Source organism: Hyperolius riggenbachi, unplaced genomic scaffold, assembly GCF_040937935.1.
Source record: "Hyperolius riggenbachi isolate aHypRig1 unplaced genomic scaffold, aHypRig1.pri scaffold_188, whole genome shotgun sequence".
NCBI classification, from domain to species: Eukaryota; Metazoa; Chordata; class Amphibia; order Anura; family Hyperoliidae; genus Hyperolius; species Hyperolius riggenbachi.
The window spans coordinates 7,683-27,185 of NW_027152399.1; the positions used below are offsets into that span (position 1 = coordinate 7,683).

At 45.0% G+C, this 19,503-nt stretch overlaps 1 protein-coding gene across 1 annotated transcript; it reads left to right on the forward strand.

Annotated features, from left to right (window-relative positions):
• The first annotated feature begins 275 nt into the window (after nucleotides 1–275).
• On the forward strand, nucleotides 276–2,360 carry LOC137543726 (zinc finger protein 84-like). Its single transcript, XM_068264857.1, has 6 exons — nucleotides 276–384; nucleotides 493–1,552; nucleotides 1,601–1,720; nucleotides 1,769–1,990; nucleotides 2,033–2,090; nucleotides 2,205–2,360. Exons 1-6 carry the CDS (start codon nucleotides 276–278, stop codon nucleotides 2,358–2,360), a joined length of 1,725 nt encoding a protein of 574 aa, XP_068120958.1.
• Nucleotides 2,361–19,503: the final 17,143 nt, after the last annotated feature.

The following is a 19,503-nucleotide window of genomic DNA, read 5'->3' on the forward strand; positions in this document are numbered from 1 at the left end:
CGGATTCACTGAACAGAACAGGTATGCAGTGGCGGGTTCAATGAACAGAACAGGTATACAGTGGCGGGTTCACTAAACAGAACAGGTATGCAGTGGCTGGTTCACTGAACAGTACAGGTATGCAGTGGTGGGTTCACAGAACAGGTATGCAGTGGCGTGTTCACTAAACAGAACAGGTATGCAGTGGCGGGTTCACTGAACAGAACAGTTGAACCCACCACTGCATACCTGTACTGTTCAGTGAACCCGTCACTGCATACCTGTTCTGTGAAGAGATGTATGTGAGGAGTGATGAGCAGTCTGTGGAGGAAGGTGACATGAGGACAAGTAAAGAGGAAAAAGAGGAGAAATATGTGAGGAGTGTACAGCAGTCTGTGGAGGAGGGTGACATGATGAGGACAAATAAAGAGGAGAAAACTGTTACAGAGAGCAAAACAGGGCGGAGTCCCGGCATCAGGAACCTCTAAGAGACTCGTCTCTCTGTCTCCACAGAATGTACAACGGAAGATGATGTCATTGGACAAGAGTCTCCTGCAGATATACTGGTTAACAAAAATATTCTCCCAGACTCCCCTCACCTGTCTAACCCTGAAGGGCCCCATACCCAGCACAGCTCTCCCCCTGCTGGAGGGTCTCATTCCTGGTCCACATGTGGCAAATGTTTTGTATGGAAATCACATCTTGTCAGGCATGAGAGATCTCACACTGGTGAAAGGCCATTTTCGTGTGGTGAGTGTGGGAAATGTTTTGGGCAGGAAGGAAGCCTTGTCAACCATGAGAGATCTCACACTGGTGAGAAGCGCTATTCATGTGCTGAGTGTGGGAAATGTTTTGGAGAGAAAAGAGGCCTTGTCATACACGAGAGATCTCACACAGGTGAGAAGCGGAAAAGTTTTGGGCATAAAGGACACCTTGTCATACATGAGAGAACACACACTGGTGAGAAGCCCTTTTCTTCTGCTGAGTGTGGGAAATGTTTTGGGGAGAGAGGAAGTCTTGTCAAACATGCGAATTCTCACACAGGTGAGAAGCCTTATTCATGTGGTGAGTGTGGGAAATGTTTTGGAGAGAAAGGAAGTCTTGTCAAACATGAGAGATACCACACAGGTGAGAAGCCATTTTCGTGGGCTGAGTGTGGGAAATGTTTTAGACATGAAAGAAACCTTGGCATACGTGAGAGATCTCACACAGGTGAGAAGCCATATTCATGTTCTGAGTGTGGGAAAAGTTTTGAGAAGAAAAGACACATTGTCAGACATGAGAGAACACACACTGGTGAGAAGCCCTTTTCATGTGCTGAATGTGGGAAATGCTTTGGAGAGAGAGGAAGTCTTGTCATACATGAGAGAACACACACTGGTGAGAAGCCCTTTTCTTCTGCTGAGTGTGGGAAATGTTTTGGGGAGAGAGGAAGTCTTGTCATACATGAAAGAACACACACTGGTAAGAAGTCAGTGTCTTCTGCTGAGTGTGGGAAATGTTTTGGGGAGAGAGGAAGTCTTGTCATACATGAGAGATGTCACACTGGTGAGCAGCCCTATTCATGTGCTGAGTGTGGGAAATGCTTTGGAGAGAGAGGAAGTCTTGTCATACATTAGAGATGTCACACTGGTGAGCAGCCCTATTCATGTGCTGAGTGTGGGAAATGCTTTGGAGAGAGAGGAAGTCTTGTCATACATGAGAGATGTCACACTGTTGAGCAGCCCTATTCATGTGCTGAGTGTGGGAAATGTTTTGGGCAGAAAGGAAGCCTTGTCATACATGAGAGATGTCACACTGGTGAGAAGCCCTATTCATGTGCTGAGTGTGGGAAATGTTTACGAGAGAGAGGAAGCCTTGTCAAACATGAGCGATCTCACACTGCTGAGAAGCCCTTTTCATGTGCTGAATGTGGGAAATGCTTTGGAGAGAGAGGAAGTCTTGTCATACATGAGAGAACACACACTGGTGAGAAGCCCTTTTCTTCTGCTGAGTGTGGGAAATGTTTTGGGCAGAAAGGAAGCCTTGTCATACATGAGAGATGTCACACTAGTGAGAAGCCCTATTCATGTGCTGAGTGTGGGAAATGTTTTGGAGAGAAAGGAAGCCTTGTCAAACTTGAAAGAGCTCACACTGGTGAGAAGCCATTTTGATCTGCTGAGTGTGGGAAATGTTGTACACAGAAAGCAAACCTTGTCATACACGAGAGATCTCACACTGGTTAGAAGCCCTATTCATGTGCTGTGTGTGGGAAATGTTTTGGAGAGAAAGGAAACCTTATCATACATGAGAGATCTAACACTGGTGAGAAGCCGTATTCATGTGCTGAGTGTGGGAATTTTTTTGAACGTAATTCACTGCTTCTGAGACATTTGTGTTGAGTGTGGGAAATGGTTTGACCAGAAGTGTTCTTTTCCAGTGTTTCTTTTACTTGCATTTGCAGGTGTTTTTAAGCGTTGGTCCCTAGCATACCTCAGGCATCTTACAGGTTGTGGCATCTTACAGGTTGAACGCTCTGCCACCTTATATTATGTGTTTGTTGAGTTAACTTGGTGTTTAATATGTATTTTGACAGGCAGCCAAAGGAACCTGGAACCTTTCTTCTACTGTGCGGAGAGTATGGAGAGTGCTGCAGTGTGTGCTGCTCCCCCCAGGCCCCTGTAAGCCCCAATGCAAAGCAATATAACAGAAGGCAGTAGCTGGGATGGAAGCTGTGGCTCCCCTAGAAAGTACTCGCAAATACTCGCAGCACACAGTCTGAGAACCACTGGTGTCAACTTTTCAAAGGTTTTGAAAAATTTGGTTACCTTATTTTTGGTCATAGAGTCTACATGTTATCGATAGAAATATCTCTGTTATTTACATGCTTAGATAAGCTTTATGGGCAGCAGGGTGGTGTAGTGGTTAGCACTCTTACTTTGCAGTGATGGGTCCCCAGTTGGAATCCTAGCCAGGTCCAAATCTGCAAGGAGTTTGTATGTTCTCTCTGTGTCTGTGTGGGTTTACTCTGGGCACTCCTGTTTCCTCCCACATCCCAAAAACATACAGATAAGTTAATTGGCTTCCCCCTAAATTGGCACTAGACTACAATACATATAATACGATACATATACTACTACACACTACATACATAGACCTATGACTATAGTAGGGAGTAGATTGTGAGCTCCTCTGAGGGACAGTAAAAGACTATATACTCTGTACAGCGCTGCGGAAGATGTTGGCGCTATATATACAATAAATTATAATAATAATACAGTGGCAGGTTCACTGAACAGAACAGGTATACAGTGGCGGGTTCACTGAACAGAACAGGTAGACAGTGGCGGGTCCAATGAACAGAACAGGTATGCAGTGGCGGGTTCACTGAACAGTACACGTATTCAGTGGCAGGTTCACTGAACTGGTATGCAGTGGTGGGTTCACTGAACAGGTATGCAGTGGTGGGTTAAAAAAACAGGTACGCAGTGGTGGGTTAACAGAACAGGTACGCAGTGGTGGGTTCACAGCACAGGTATGCAGTGGTGGGTTCACAGAACAGGTATGCAGTGGTGGGGTTGACAGAACAGGTACGCAGTGGTGGGTTCACAGCACAGGTATGCAGTGGTGGGTTCACAGAACAGGTATGCAGTGGTGGGGTTGACAGAACAGGTACGCAGTGGTGGGTTCACAGAACAGGGATGCAGTGGTGGGTTCACAGAACAGGTATGCAGTGGTGGGTTCACTGAACAGGTATGCAGTGGTGGGTTCACAGTACAGGTATGCAGTGGTGGGTTCACAGAACAGGTATGCAGCCAGGAACAAGCTAAGCATAACTAATCTTTCCCTATGAGAGACAGTCTGCAGCAGCTTGCCCTACTCTCACTAAAGCAGGCACACGAGTGAGCGTAATGGCCGCTGCCTGCCTTTTATTAGGGAAGGGAGTGGCTCCAGGGGCTAGTGTAGCCTAATTGGCTACACTGGGCCTGCTGACTGTGATGTAGAGGGTCAAAGTTGACACCTCAGGGTGCATTATTGGGCGAACCAAACTTCCGCAAAAGTTCGCGAAAGTTCTGAAACGTGAAAAGCTGAAGTTAGAGGGGAACCGTTCGCCGGCGAACTGTAAGGCCCATCTCTAGTTATGAACTCTGTGTTTCCTGATTACTCACCCGCTTACTGATTCGGTACCTCTGCCCATCTGTCGACCAGTTGCCAAACTGGCCTGTACCCGGTTACCCAATAAGCCTTCTGTCTATGTACTTTGTGTACTCGTGTGTTGCCGACCTGGCCTGTCTGATCCTTCTGGATGTCACGCATGACTTAAGTAACCGGCCTTATTGTACTACTCTTGACACTAAATCTCCAGGTGAGAATTATTTGAAAGAGCTACCTGTTCCTCAGGAACAGCTTCTTGCAATTCAGTCAGAGTGCTATACTCCATAGGAGTACACTGGCTGCAGTACAGTCTTATTCAAAGTCCATCAGGGAATCCGTGGCTGCAGTACAGTCTGATTCACAATCCATCATGGAATCCCTTGCTGCAGTACAGTCTGTCTCTCATCCGCTTGAGGAGGTCAGCTTCAGCTGTCAGTGGCCACATGCAGCTCAGGGGTCCAATGCCTGCAGTTGACTCTCTATCTCCTGCTCCTCGGGAGATAACCTTTTCTTATTGTTGAACCAAACACTTTACCACATTAGGTGTCCTGTGTCAAAAGCTATACTGGTATTATTGGTGGTTCTGCAGATCACACATAATCGGGTATATCATCTGTATTATTGTTGATACTGCAGAGCATCAATAATCAGAAATACTGTGTGTGCTGACAACAACCGTTACAATAAGATAATACAAAATTCTATACAGTTGAAGGTACCAATACCGAAGGCTAAACCATTATTAACCATTCAATTCTACTTCAACTAGCATTGTTTGCATGTATAGTACCTTAACATATGAAACTGAGACAAGATTTCATTAAGTCAAGAAACCACATGTGAAAACATAGAACTCGTAAGTATGGGATCAGGCCATAATAGGCAAGATGTGGCCTTATGCAAACTTGTCCAAAGCCTCAGATCCCACTATTAAGCCGTCCAATCAACCAATTGTAAGTATCACAATGATGTATGTACAGTGATCACTAAAAACTGTTACTTAATCAATATCAATAGTGTTAAAAGTTACATGTAAAATCAGAAAATGTACACATTGAACTCCTAGCGCATATCAGCTTCCAAAAAGTGCAACACACGTGGTATAGCATTACTCTTGAAAAGTAGTATTATGTTTTTTGGGGGGTATTTTTACAAAAAACAATGATTGCTGCTATAAATATTTAAGTAAATGGAAAACTGTGTGTAAAAAAGAGAAAAATTCAGATACAGAGATAATTTTTCGAAAACAACATTGGTATCGATAAAAATATATCATTAAAGACATGATACTAGTTCTGCTGAGTACAACAATGCAAGAAACGTTAAATTTTTGAGAAGGCTTAAACTGCCCAAAGACTGGCCCAATTTGTGCCCGTTTCGACAGCAGATTCGTTCACTGGGATCGAATCTGCTGACAGTCGTTGTCGCTACACGCCGAATTTCGATCCATTACGTTCAATCCCGTCAATCGTGCCATGCGGAAAATAAGCGACGATCGCCCGCGGTTAAAGAGCGCATGGCTAGCGGCATTCAAGTGCCCGACGACCAACGCAATACAGCCGCATACATTACCTGCTCAGCCGGCGCAAATGCCCCCGCTCTTCTCCACTTCTTCTATGCTCTGGTCTCCGGCTTGCCTTCATTTATTCATGACCGGCAGGAAGTTTAAACAGTAGAGGGCGCTATACTGTTTAAACTTCCTGCCGGGAAGGATGAAGTGAAGCATGCTGGAGCCGGAGACCAGAGCGGAGACAGAGAAGCGGTGACCGGGGGCAGTCGAGCCGGCGGAGCAGGTAATGTATGCGGGGGGGAGCGGCGGCAGCAGCACCACCACCACAACAGATTGTGAACGGTTTCATGCTGAAATCGGTTCACAATATGTTTGCAGTAGGTATCCATATACTCCTTCTATGATCATATTCGATCAGATAGGGATCTGTCTGTTGGTCGAATCTGATGGCAAATCGACAAGTGTATGGCTAACTTAAGTGCGCTAAGGGGCACCACATGCTGTTCACAGCTCATTATGAGACATTTGGTTTTTAGACTACTCAATATAATTTATGGCCACTAAAATGGCAGGGCAGTATAGGAACACAAAAAGTGAACAAATTTAACAAAGAAGACCCCACAAGATATTCCGTTAGGTGATGAGTTGATAGAATTTTTTTTTTTTGTCACAAATGAGTTGCAAGTCAAACTTACTTTAAAAAAAAAAAAAAAAAAATTATTGTCTTAAAAATTGAGAATTAAAATACAATCTTCTATGAACTAACCATAAAACTAAAGGAATAGATTATGGGGTCTTCTTTCTGTAAGTGTGTTCTCTTTTGAGGTTCCTAAACGGCAATTGCATTTTAGGAACAAAAAACCGTAACAAAATTTCTTTCAAACAAATGCCTCAAAATCACTGTTCAGGGGTATAAGCTTCAGGTGTTCTATGAGTGGCAGATTTGGGTGAAACGACTCATAAGCAGGATGTCCTCACAAATGACTGGTTGTATTGGAACTGATGTGCAGGACATGCAGGATGTTATTAAATCGTGACCTGGACATGGAATAAAAAAACATGGGCATGTGAAGAATTTGTTGTGTACACCAATAACACAACATGAAAATTGTTTAGGAATATACCCATTTTTCAGTGAAGGCCAACAAAATTTTTAAATAATGAATGTTGGACTGCCTTCCACGGTGTAAGCTGGGCCTATTAGGTTCTCAGCTGCATTGGCCCGAACCTCCAATTTTAGGTTCACACACTTCAGCGGAACGTTCGGTTTGCGTAAAAATTCGCAAACCGCAATAGACTTCAATTGGGATGCGAACTTTGAAAAAATAAAATTATGCTGGCCAGTAAAATGATGGAAAATATGTTTCAAGGGGTCTAACACCTGGACACACAGGTGGAGGAGTGGGTTACATGCCCAAAGTCCTGTGAAAACATCTGGGTTTGACGCAAAGCAGCGTTTTATGGGCTGAAATCACATTGAATGCTAAATGACAGGCCTAAAGTGCTTTAAAACATCTTGCATATGTATACATCTATCAGGTAGTGTAATTAAGATACTGCTTCACACTGACACACCAAACTCACCGTGTAACGCACCGCAAACAGCTGTTTGTGTAGTGACGGCCGTGCTGAACTGGTGCGCACCATGGCGAGAGTGTAAGTTTTGGTGGCGTGTTCACAAAACAGGTATGCAGTGGCAGGTTCACTGAACAGGTATACAGTTGCGGGTTCACTGAACAGAACAGGTATACAGTGGCGGGTTCAATGAACAGAACAGGTATACAGTGGAGGGTTCGCACAAGAGGTATGCAGTGGCAGGTTCACTGAACAGGTATATAGTGGCGGTTTCACTGAACTAAACAGGCATACAGTGGCGGGTTAACTGAACAGAACAGTTAAACAGTGGCGGGTTAACTGAACAGAACAGTTAAACAGTGGCGGGTTAAATGAACAGTACAGGTATGCAGTGGCAGGTTCACGGAACAGGTATGCAGTGGTGGGTTCACAGAACAAGTATGCAGTGGTGGGTTCACAGAACAGGTATGCAGTTGTGGGTTCACAAAACAGGTATGCAGTGGCGGGTTCACTGAACATTTATGAAGTGGTGGGTTCACAGTACAGGTATGCAGTGGTGGGTTCACAGAACAGGTATGCAGCCAGGAACAAGCTAAGCCTAACTAATCTTTCCCTATGAGAGACTGTCTGCAGCAGCTCGCCCTACTCTCACTAACGCAGGCACACGATTGAGCGTAATGGCCGCCACTGCCTGCCTTTTATTTGGGGGGGGGGGGTGGATCCAGGGGATAGTGTAGCCGAATTGGCTACACTGGGCCTGCTGACTGTGATGTAGAGGGTCAAAGTTGACCCTCATGGTGCATTATGGGGCGAACCAAACTTCTTCATAAGTTCGCCTGCGGGACGCGAACGCGAACCACTGAAGTTTGCATGGAAACGATCGCAGGCGAACCGTTCGGCCAAACTCTAGTGGAGGGGTCGGGTCCCGAGCGGGGTTGGTATTACTGCAGGAGCCATGGGGGAATTAACGGGAGGGCGCGGATGGCGTCCTCCATGCATCTGGATTATGAAAAGGTGTTTAAATGTTTTCACATTTGTGGCATCGGAAGTCCTTTAGACTGCTGTGCAGTATGCATAGGCGTGATTGCGGCTGATCAGCTCCAGACCCTCCTCTCACCCCGTCATCAATATGCGTGCATACATTGGACTAATCGGGAGGAAGTGCTAGAGCTGCGTAGACGCAATCGCGTCTATGCGTAACGCGCAGCCGCGGCAATCTGTGTCGTCCATATTGAGGGGGGAATGACTTGAGAACCCAACCCAGTCAGAGGGGTCGGGACTCGACCATGGAAATTATTAGTGCTGGAGCCAAGGCGGAATTCACGGGAGGGTGCGGATGGCGTCCTCAATGGATATGGATTAATAAAAGGTATTTACCTTTTTTTAACATTTGTGGCCTACAAAGTCCTTTAAAAATATATATTTTTTTTTTTATTGGCTGAGTGTGGGAAATGTAACAAAAAAAAAAAGGGTGGGGTCCCCCCTCCCGAGCCTCTGTTACCCCTTGTCCACCATGCAGGCTGGGATAGGCAGAATGCGGAGCCCCGTCCGACTGGGGCTTCTCAACATGAGCTATACCACCCCGCATGGTCCATGGTATGGGGGGCTCCGGGGGGGGGGAGGGGAGGCCGAGCCTTTCACTACACCCACTGGAGCCCTTGTCCAATCCATGGACAAGGGACTCTTCCCCACCTCCGGTGCCCGAGAAGGAGGTGGGGGCGACGACTCCCTGGGGGGCGGTTCATGGTGGCATGTGGGAGTACCCTTTAAGAAGGGGACCCCAGATGCCCACCACCTCCCAGGAGAAATGAGTATGGAGGTACAAAGTACCCCTTACACATTTCCAAAAAGGGTTAAATGAAATAAAAACACAAACACGAAAAATGTCCTTTAATGTTCTGAATGAACCATAAATACTTACCTGTCCCTTTATAAAAATTTTACCCCGGCAATATCCACGGTAATTGATCCAAGGAACTGTATCCTCTTATGTTGCGATGTTCTATTAAGTTATTTGAAGATCTCTAAAGCCCCCAACCCACATAGCAGAGAATGCGTATTTTCGGATGCATAGCTGCTAGCTCCTGCTGTCTCTCCCCACCTGCCTGCACCTGTCAACCACCACCTAGGTTTGAACCCAGTGCACCATGGGTGCGCTGGGTGCCAACCTAGGTGGGGGTTGAAAGGTGCAGGCATGTGGGGAGAGACAGCAGCTGGAGCCAGCAGATTCACGACCTTCCATGGACGAATTGTCTGATATACTAACGGCTCATGAATGAACTGGATCGTTTTAATTAATCGGTTCTTTTTCTATGAATCGAATATTTTTTTATTAATTTGAAATCAATTTACTTACAAAGTATAAAGTGTTTGGGAGAATTTTTTTATTCCTCTTGTTTCCACTGTGTTTCTTCACATTCCAAGTAATTTTGGTGTATCTAGCTTTTAAAGGGGCTTTGCAATTAAACATTAAAGTCGGCGGGGGTATATTTTTCCCCGGTCAGAAGGATAATTTACATTGAAACTTTACAATTGATTTTCACAGAAACTATTAGGTATTTTTGAAAAAATAATTAACACTCTTGTACTCACTGAAAGATCTCAAGTTGTTAGAAACCTTGAAACATTTTTTACATGACTTTTGTCGGCAGCAAAAATGTTTCTAGTTTTCGAACTTCACCTCACCATTGAAGTCTATTGCGGTTAGCGAAGTTCATGCGAAACGAACCTTCGACGGCCGTTCACATACAGGGTTCGCAAACAGAAAATAACAGGTTCCCATAATCGGATAGGTGATCGATAGGTGATTAGTAGGGAGAATATGTGAAAACATTGAACTGGGGACTTGATAAGAACGGGTGTGTGGTGCAATGTGAGGTTGGGGGCTGGGGATTGGGTAGAAGCATGAGGAAGATTAGGGTGTAATGTGATGGGTAGTAGTGACGGGTAGTGACAGGGTTGCTTGATAGGTGACAAGTAGGTAATTAGAAGGGAGAATATATGCGAACTGTGCACTAGCGAGTTGATCAGAGGGGGTCTGGTGGGCTCTTTGAGGGTGTGGCGGATGATTGGGTGAGCCCAAGGGAAAGTTTAGAGTCTGCTCTGATGGGTACCACTTACAGGTGGTGACAGGGGTAGATTGATGGATGATTGACGGGTGATTGACTGGTGATTATATTGAAGGATAGATGTATACAGTACAAAGGGGGGGGGGGGGGGGGGAATGTAAAAAATCGGAGGGTGTGGGGGGTGATCAGGAGCCACCAGGGGACCGTTAAGGGACTAATGTAAACAATAGCTTTAACAGATAGTCACAGGGAGAGATTAATGGGTGATTATGGAGTGATTTGGTGAAAAAAAGGGGTCTGAAGGGGTGGGCGGGGAGGAGGGGGCCAGCTGAGGGGTGCTTTGGGCGATCTGAGGGAAGGGGGTGGCAGGATCCGTTTGTTTGGTGCAGACTAGGGTGACTGAAGACTGCCCAGGTGGTCAATCGATCACTGGGACCACCAGGGCAGGCGGCAGACTGTATGTTACACGTATTATACATTAGAAGGCGTATTATACGCATTACATGCAGAAATACAAGGGTAAACAAACCGCCGGCGCTTACAAACAGCGCGCTTTCAAACAGCCAGCCGGTTGACATCGCGGATAAGCGGAAAATATTGCCGGCGGATGCACACGCATCACAGGGCACAATCAACGGCTAAACAGTGTGCCAGGACCCTAAGCTACTTGCCAAAACATGCTCCTGGGGCTGACACTTTTGCGGCGCAGTACGCGAGTGGATACACAAATTGGTTTATGAGAATTAAATGCACTTTTAATTAATAATAAATTATTGTTCACATACACTGTGATAGGGACATAAATTAATATTAATAGACAATTAGATATTTAGTGTGGTACTGATTTAACCCAGGGGTATTGGAGTTTGGAAGATAATAATATATTGTTGGAAATATAGATAGTTAATGTGGTGGAGATTTAGTACAGGGGTAAAGCATTGTACTTTGGTGAAAATTTTGAAACAGGTTTAGTTGCCGGTTCGATTCCAGTCAATGCTCTTGTTTTATTAGGATTACATTTTTATTTATAGATGCGCAGCTATGTATACATTAAAAAAAGGAAACTGTAATAAAAATAATTTTAAAAGAGAATTCATTTTTTATTTTTTTTTATATCCCAGCTGCATAACGAATATAACAATGTACGTGGAAAACGGAGTGGGATGACAGAATAAAAACAAATAAAGAAAAATAACTGTAGTGATTAGTTAAAAAGAATCAGTACATCTATTTTTCATAAGTTTGCAGCCAGAAATTTCTTTTCTCTCATCTTCCTGCGTCCCACTTCCTATTGAAAATTGTATGCGTTATGCAGCTGTGATATTATAACACAAACACTAGTTTATAAATAATCTATAATTGCATAAGAAATCGTTAATTGCTGTAAAAATAGAAGCTGTATCTATATCTATTAGGGTAAAATTAATTAGGGCAGTATATGTTTCTATTAAGGTAAAATAAATTATGACGTTCAGAGGATTCGAACTTGTAAAATTCACATCACAGTCCAGCACTTTACCAGTGTGCTACAACTGCACTTCTCAAACGCACAGAACATTACTTACATATCCTTGTGCGTCATAAAAGGATGCTACACAGCGCCATCTACAGTTCGAATATTTTCATACAAACCAAGCCACCAAAGGCATCATGATTCTCAATCGTGTTGCAGTCAACAGAAGTTGACTACGGATGATTCAACACGTTCCGTTACAGAAAGTGAAAGTAATTGAATTGGAAAACGATATTTAACCTTATTTAAATGTAAAGGTAAATATAAACTATAAACTAAGAATACCGTTCAAAAAGACGAAAAGATAAAGCATAAAACGAAAAACAAAATTTTGTAAAACGAAAAAAAAAAATTAAAACGATATTTTCAAAAAAAAAAAAAAAAACAAAACGATATTTTTCGTTTTAAACACGTTATCGTTAACTATCTGGCGCCATTATTTGGCCGGCGCCATTTTTAACGGCCCCGGTCTATACATGTGACCCTGGTGGTGTACTAAGTGTAAAATGGTCATTTAGGAATGTCCACTAGTCATTGCAGTGAGGATTGCACACACCAGTGATCATGCGGGGGGGAAAAAAACAATGCACATGAGTGGGAAATGAGCACCGCAATTTACAAGTAAATCGAGGTGCTCTAGCAGTTGCCAAAATGGCTGTGATCCTCTTGAACCAGATGACAGTTAGTGGAAAGGGGCCATCATTCATATTTCAATTTGTCTGAGCTATTCAAGTGATAATTTATATTTCAATGTAAGCTGTTTATTGGAACTTGCAAGCAATATCCATTTGTAGCAAACTGTCAAAGCATAATTCAGCTTTGGGGTAAACAGAAAACACCAAGAATAACAAAATGTTTGCGTATAGGTGCATCTCAATAAATTAGAATCTCATTGAAAAGATAATTTATTTCAGTACTTCAAATCAAGAAATAAAACTCACACACAGGGTCGGACTGGGACACTGGGGGCCCACCAAAGAAATTTCAACCTGGGGCCCACACATCCTATGATTGCGGTGAAACAAGGGCGTGACCATGCACCGGAAGGTGGGCGTGACATGATGTATTATGGACAGGGCCAAATGTACATGATCTTAGCAGCATTGTAATTCGGACACTGCTGCCCAGCAAAACTTTGCATAGAGTCCCCTCCTTCAATATAAAGTAATGTCCTACTTTGCAGAGGTTGCGACCGCAGAGGTTGCGACCGCATCAGGGCCCTTGGGCCAAAGGGACCCCGAAGGGCCCTCCCTCAACTACAGTATTAGCTCTCTATTGGTCCTGTGCTCATAATAATCACTTCTATAGATACGTTGAACAGCGGTAATCATTAACAAGCTATTTCCCATCCCCTTCTTGCACCTCTGACACTGTAGTTGCCATTGGCAGGTTTTGGTGCACCGTATCAATTGTTATGTATAGAGTGCTTGGGGGCCCCATTGTAAAATTTGCATCGAGGCCCGCAGCTCCTTAGCTACGCCACTGCTCTCAGCATGAGTGATTACAGCACTGAGAAGAGAATTTTTGTGCTGCAGGCAGCAATTGGAGCTCTGTCAGACAAGGAGGGGGGGGGGGCACCAGACACCAGGAGGCGGGGCCCACCGAGAGAAAAAACTGTACTACTGTGGCCCAGTCCGACCCTGCTCACACACAATTTAGATTGATTGCACACAGGGACCCATATGCAATTCACTTTTTCTCCTGAGTTATCTCCTAGGATATTTCTATATACTCTTTCTTTAAAATAACTTTTAAGCATGTTACAATTGAAAAAGTACCGAAAAGTTGGTAAAAAAAAAAAAAGTACTATTAAAATTATTTTGAGTATTTTCTGACCTGCTAGTGATTTAAAAACCCTTTAATGATAAGGTATACAAATATCACCCAGGAGAAAACTGGGGAAAAAAAGTGCATTGCATATGGGCCAGAGAGGTATATTTCAATTGTTTATCCTTTATTCCATCAGAACATTAAAATGCCTCTGGCAGTTCTGCAAGATTTTGAGAAAATCAATTCTAAAGTTACAATAGGAACCATAAATATACCTTTAATCCCGGCCCCACACCTGTATCCTCAGAATTCTCCCATGCCAATATCCTCTCTATCCTCCAAAGTCTTTATTGGAGATTCCAACACCACAGTAATCACAAGTGTAATTTAATCTCTCCCCTGTGTCACCTGACTGCCTATACTAAAGATGGCAGATGCGCTCATTTGAAAGCACAAATACTTCCATGAAAGCAGGAAGTCAATACACTGCAGATTTTTTGTAAGGATTTGTATTAGCTGTAACAAAGAAATGTTTTTTGTTTAACCACTTCCGGATTCAGCAGACGCTTATCTACGCCCCTGCAGTAGATAAGCGTCTGCAGTACGTTTGTTTACCGTCGCCGCACACAATCGCCGCTCTTCCCGGTCCGCAATCGCCGCTATCCTGTCCCTCTGTGATCGGGATCGGGAATCTCGCTTCAGAGCTCATAGTTAGCAGGGGCACGTGTGCTCCTGCTAAAACGTCGCTATCCCGCGGCTAAACGGGGGTCCCTTCACCCCCAAACCCCCCCTGCAAAATCAACGACCAACTTGGTCGTAAATTTTGCTCTTCCTGGAGGCAGGGCTAACGGCTGCAGCCCTGCCTCTCAGCGCGTCTATCAGACGCACACCGCCGCCTCTCCCCCGCCCCTCTCAGTGAAGGAAGACTGAGAGGGGCGGGGGAGAGGCGGAGGTACGCGTCTGATAGACGCGCGGAAGGCAGGGTTGCGGCGGTTAGCCCTGCCCCAATGCGGAAGCGCTCCCCCGCTGTACGGAGGGGATTTGGGGGATCAGGGACCCCCGTTAAGCCGCGGGATAGCGGCGTTTTAGCAGGGGCACACATGCCCCTGCTATCTATGAGGTCTGAAGCGAGATTTATTCTCGCTTCAGACTCTCTTTAAAAAAATCTCGGCTGAAACAAGATGTAAACACTTCGTTCTGTGTTAGATTTACTTAACCACCTTAGCGGTATGGACGAGCTGGTAACTATTGGTGGGGAGGAAGGGTGGGGTGGGGTTAAAAATATATAAAAAAAAAACTATTGATCACACAAAATACAAAGTTATATATGGTAGAATATGGTGGAATATTGGAGGTAAGATAACTGCCCTCAGGAGTTTTCAGTCTAATCTCTGCCCCATATCACTGACCTCAGGAGCTTACACCCCAATCATTGTCTCATGTCAATAAGCATGATTTAAGACCGTGATAAGAGTGTAAGATCCAAAGGGCCGTTATGCTTGGCATACAAAAAAAATGACCAGGGGAACAGCCACTAGGTTTACGTGAGCTACCATTTAGCATAAACAAGGTTTCATTTGTGATTACTTAAATTTTTCCGCTGGAATGCGAAATTCCGCGGAAATCCACAAAATTCCGTGGAAATGTAATGGCGACGGAATTTAGCGCTAGCGGAATTCCGGCAGAACAGAATTTGCTCTTTCCGATCAGCCCTATACATGATGCCCTAAACAACAGTCACACATTCTGTCATACCTCAAGGTTAGAGGTATGTGGAGGCTAAATTCAACACACACAAGCAATAGAACACAGCAGTACATGCATCCAGCTACATTTATGTGGTCAGCAGGTGCTCGTCAGCCAATCAGGATGCACTGTCATACACCCTTTACCTGCCATACCACATCTAGCAGCCATTAGCATTCAGGTGGGAGGCTTCAGTTGGACGCCATCGCAAGATTGCGTCGCTAGCAGGACCGCCCCGTGCAGGCATCCCTCCCACAGGGGTCCCTCCCTAACCGCTCACCTGTCCGCCATGTCCTAGAGCTGAAAGAAAATGTTTAAAAACACACGATTGGTTCACACGATGGCCAGGGGCCCCGGACCTCTCTCACTGGCCGGGGCCCCAAGGCCAACACGCGATACCTGGAGGGGAGTGCAGGTGGGCCTGGACCTCTCACACCCAGGCTCTGGACCTCTCACATCCAGAAAACCCACCAACACTGCCTCCATACTGAATGCTAAATTCAACACACACAAGCAATAGAACACAGCAGTACATGCATCCAGCTACATTTGAAATTGGTCAGCAGGTGCTCATCAGCCAATCAGGATGCACTGTCATACACCCTTTACCTGCCATACCACATCTAGCAGCCATTAGCATTCAGGTGGGAGGCTTCAGTTGCACGCCATCGCAAGATTGCGTCGCTAGCAGGACCGCCCCGTGCAGGCATCCCTCCCACAGGGGTCCCTCCCTAACCGATCACCTGTCCGCCATGTCCTAGAGCTGAAAGAAAATGTTTAAAAACACACGATTGGTTCACACGATGGCCAGGGGCCCCGGACCCGTATGTGGAGGCTGCCATGTTTATTTCCTTTTAAACAATACCAGTTGCCTGGCAATCCTGCTGATCTGTTTGGCTGCAGTGGTGTCTGAATCACACCAGAAACAAGTGAGCGACTAATCTTGTCAGTCCTCTGCCTCTAATACTTTTAGCCGTACCCCCTGAACAAGCATGCAGCAGATTCAGTGTTTTTGACAGATCTGACAAGATTAGCTGCACGCTTGTTTGTGGTGTGATTCAGACTCCACTGCAGCCAAATAGATCAGCAGGATTGCCAGGCAACTGGTATTGTTTAAAGGGAAATAGCTGTAAACATGGCAGTCTCAATATCACTTTCACCTTAAATGTCAGCCAATGTAAAAGTATGTACTTATTGCACGCTGTTTTTATGCTCGCACTGTAATCCGAGGGTTTCTATTTTTTGCCTATTTCAACACACACTTCAAAGGCAAATGAACTGGCTATTAAAATTGTGTATTCCTTATTGCGTACAACCAGGTATTACAGCAAAATGTTCCAAAGTGTTTGAACCTTAATGCCCCGCATATAATAATCAGAGCTTGCAAATAGCAGTGTGTGTGTGTGTGTGTGTGTGTGTGGGGGGGGGGTGTTTGATATTACTTACGCTGCAAGAAAAAATCTGTGTTTGAACATGTATCCACTTTCATATTTATAGATTGCTTGGTTTAATGTGACAACTCCTCCAATGATAAAGTCACCATCTTTATAATAGGTTATATCTGAGTGCATATCCCTTGACCTTATCTTGAGGTAACAGGCCGATTTTGAACCCGGAGCCTTGAAAACATGAAAAGCCATCCACAGAATCACCCAGCAGAGTTGTGCCTTATAGATGTAGGACACCGGTCTGTGCTTTATCATGAGATCCATAGACACGTAAGAGGAGGAAACTATCACAGAGTGTCTGCAGAAGGCTGTGATGTGATATCACACATGGACGTACCCCAGAGTGTCAGCAGAAGGCTGTGATGTGATATCACACTTGGACGTACCCCAGAGTGTCAGCAGAAGGCTGTGATGTGATATCACACATGGACGTACCCCAGAGTGTCTGCAGAAGGCTGTGATGTGATATCACACATGGACGTACCCCAGAGTGTCTGCAGAAGGCTGTGATGTGATATCACACATGAACGTATCCCAGAGTGTCTGCAGAAGGCTGTGATGTGATATCACACATGGACGTATCCCAGAGTGTCTGCAGAAGTCTGTGATGTGATATCACACATGGACGTACCCAAGAGTGTCTGCAGAAGGCTGTGATGTGATATCACACATGGACGTACCCCAGAGTGTCTGCAGAAGGCTGTGATGTGATATCACACATGGACGTACCCCAGAGTGTCTGCAGAAGGCTGTGATGTGATATCACACATGGACATACCCCAGAGTGTCAGCAGAAGGCTGTGATGTGATATCACACTTGGACGTACCCCAGAGTGTCTGCAGAAGGCTGTGATGTGATATCACACATGGACGTACCCCAGAGTGTCAGCAGAAGGCTGTGATGTGATATCACACATGGACGTACCCCAGAGTGTCTGCAGAAGGCTGTGATGTGATATCACACATGGACGTACCCCAGAGTGTCTGCAGAAGGCTGTGCTGTGATATCACACATGGACGTACCCCAGAGTGTCTGCAGAAGGCTGTGATGTGATATCACACATGGACGTACCCCAGAGTGTCTGCAGAAGGCTGTGATGTGATATCACACATGGACGTACCCCAGAGTGTCAGCAGAAGGCTGTGATGTGATATCACACATGGACGTACCCCAGAGTGTCTGCAGAAGGCTGTGATGTGATATCACACATGAACGTACCCCAGAGTGTCTGCAGAAGGCTGTGATGTGATGTCACACATAGAGGAGAGGCACCTGTACAGAGCACTGAGAACACTGCAATCTCCTCTCACCTCTCTCTGTTTTTATACAGTTCAGCGCAATGCATTTCTTGTTGTTCTGAATATGGCTGTTAGTCCTGGATTAATTTAGTAGTTTATAATTATATTTACCTGCTGCTGCTGCTGGTATATTTCAGTTATTGGCTGTAAAAAATTAGTCTGACAAATGTATAACAAGATACTATTTTTATTGTTGAATTCATTCAAAGCTTGCTGATAATAATGATAATAATAATAATAATAATAATAATAATAATAATAATAATAATAATAATAATAATAATAATGTGTGGCTACTCTACTTGCCTGATACACACATCCATATTGGTGTAATGATCTGCTCAGCTGTCTGCACAGGCAGACAGCTGTTTGACCATCCTTAAGTCTGAGGGCTGCAGGTCTCTGGAAAAGAGACCTGTCTTTACTTTGCAAGTTTCAGACTTGCTCTGCTACTGAGGAATTTGCATACAATTGTCATGCAAATTGCCTAGCTGCCTCCTTTGATGGCTTGCAGTATAAATACCTTGTGCTCCCAGAATTCCTTGCTGGTCATGATGGTTTGTTCCTGCTAACACCTGGAGTGTCAGCCTTTGCTATCGTTTGCTAAAGATTATCTATAAAGTAATTCCTTGGGACTGCACTAGGCATCCCTTCTAGTGCAGTCAGGTTGTATTATTTGTATTGCCTTGTTCTGTTCTCTGCCTCGATTGTCTTGTCGCCAGCGGCGGTCGACAGGAAATCGTTCTGTCTGTCTGGGAGTGTAGGCCAGAGCTGTGGTTGCTGCTGGCTGCTCCATCTGTCTGGATTGCATTTGCCCCAGTGGTAGTGGCAGTGCTTCCTTCTGTATTCTGCCTTAGGGGTGCTAACCACAGCAGCGGTTGCTACTGGTAGCCCCATCTGTTTGTCTGTCTGGATCGCATCCGCTCTAGCGGTAGCAGCGGTGGATCCTTCTATATTCTGCCTTAGGGGTGCTAGCCAGAGCAGCGGTTGCTACGGGTAGCCCCATCTGTCTGTCTGTCTTGTCTGGTACGAACGCTTGCTGTAGGCTCGGTGAGGTAACTGTTTAGCAAGCGTTCGCATTCTCTATTTCGTGTTTGTGTACTTTGGTTAGTTAGGGTGGTACACTTATCACTGGGCCCCTAACGCGCGGTGATCGTGCTTAAACGCGTTCACTGTTGCGAATGAGTGCGATGTTCGCGTTTAGCTAGCGTTTGTTATTTTCCTTGATGTTCTGATTGTTGTTGCTTGCTGTGCCTTTCTTGCTACTCTCGTGCTCTGTCCTGCTCGGTCTTGTGTCACTGTTGGCAATCGCCAGTCTTGCAATTGCGTTCCCACTTCCTTTCCGTTGTTGTGTGTTCACCATCGCTGGGTGGCGACTAGATTGGTGGACACACATACATTCTATCCCTGTGCTTATTCAGTCTTGTTTCACTATTGGCAATCTCTACACTTGCGATTGCG

Bases quoted from the DNA above. Each gene is read 5' to 3' on its own strand.
- LOC137543726 (XM_068264857.1), top strand. From the start codon at position 276: ATGTATGTGAGGAGTGATGAGCAGTCTGTGGAGGAAGGTGACATGAGG. The intron at 385-492 runs GTGACATGATGA...CTGTCTCCACAG, and splicing joins ACAGCAGTCTGTGGAGGAGG to AATGTACAACGGAAGATGAT. The intron at 1,721-1,768 runs GTGTGGGAAATG...CATACATGAGAG, and splicing joins CAGCCCTATTCATGTGCTGA to ATGTCACACTGGTGAGAAGC.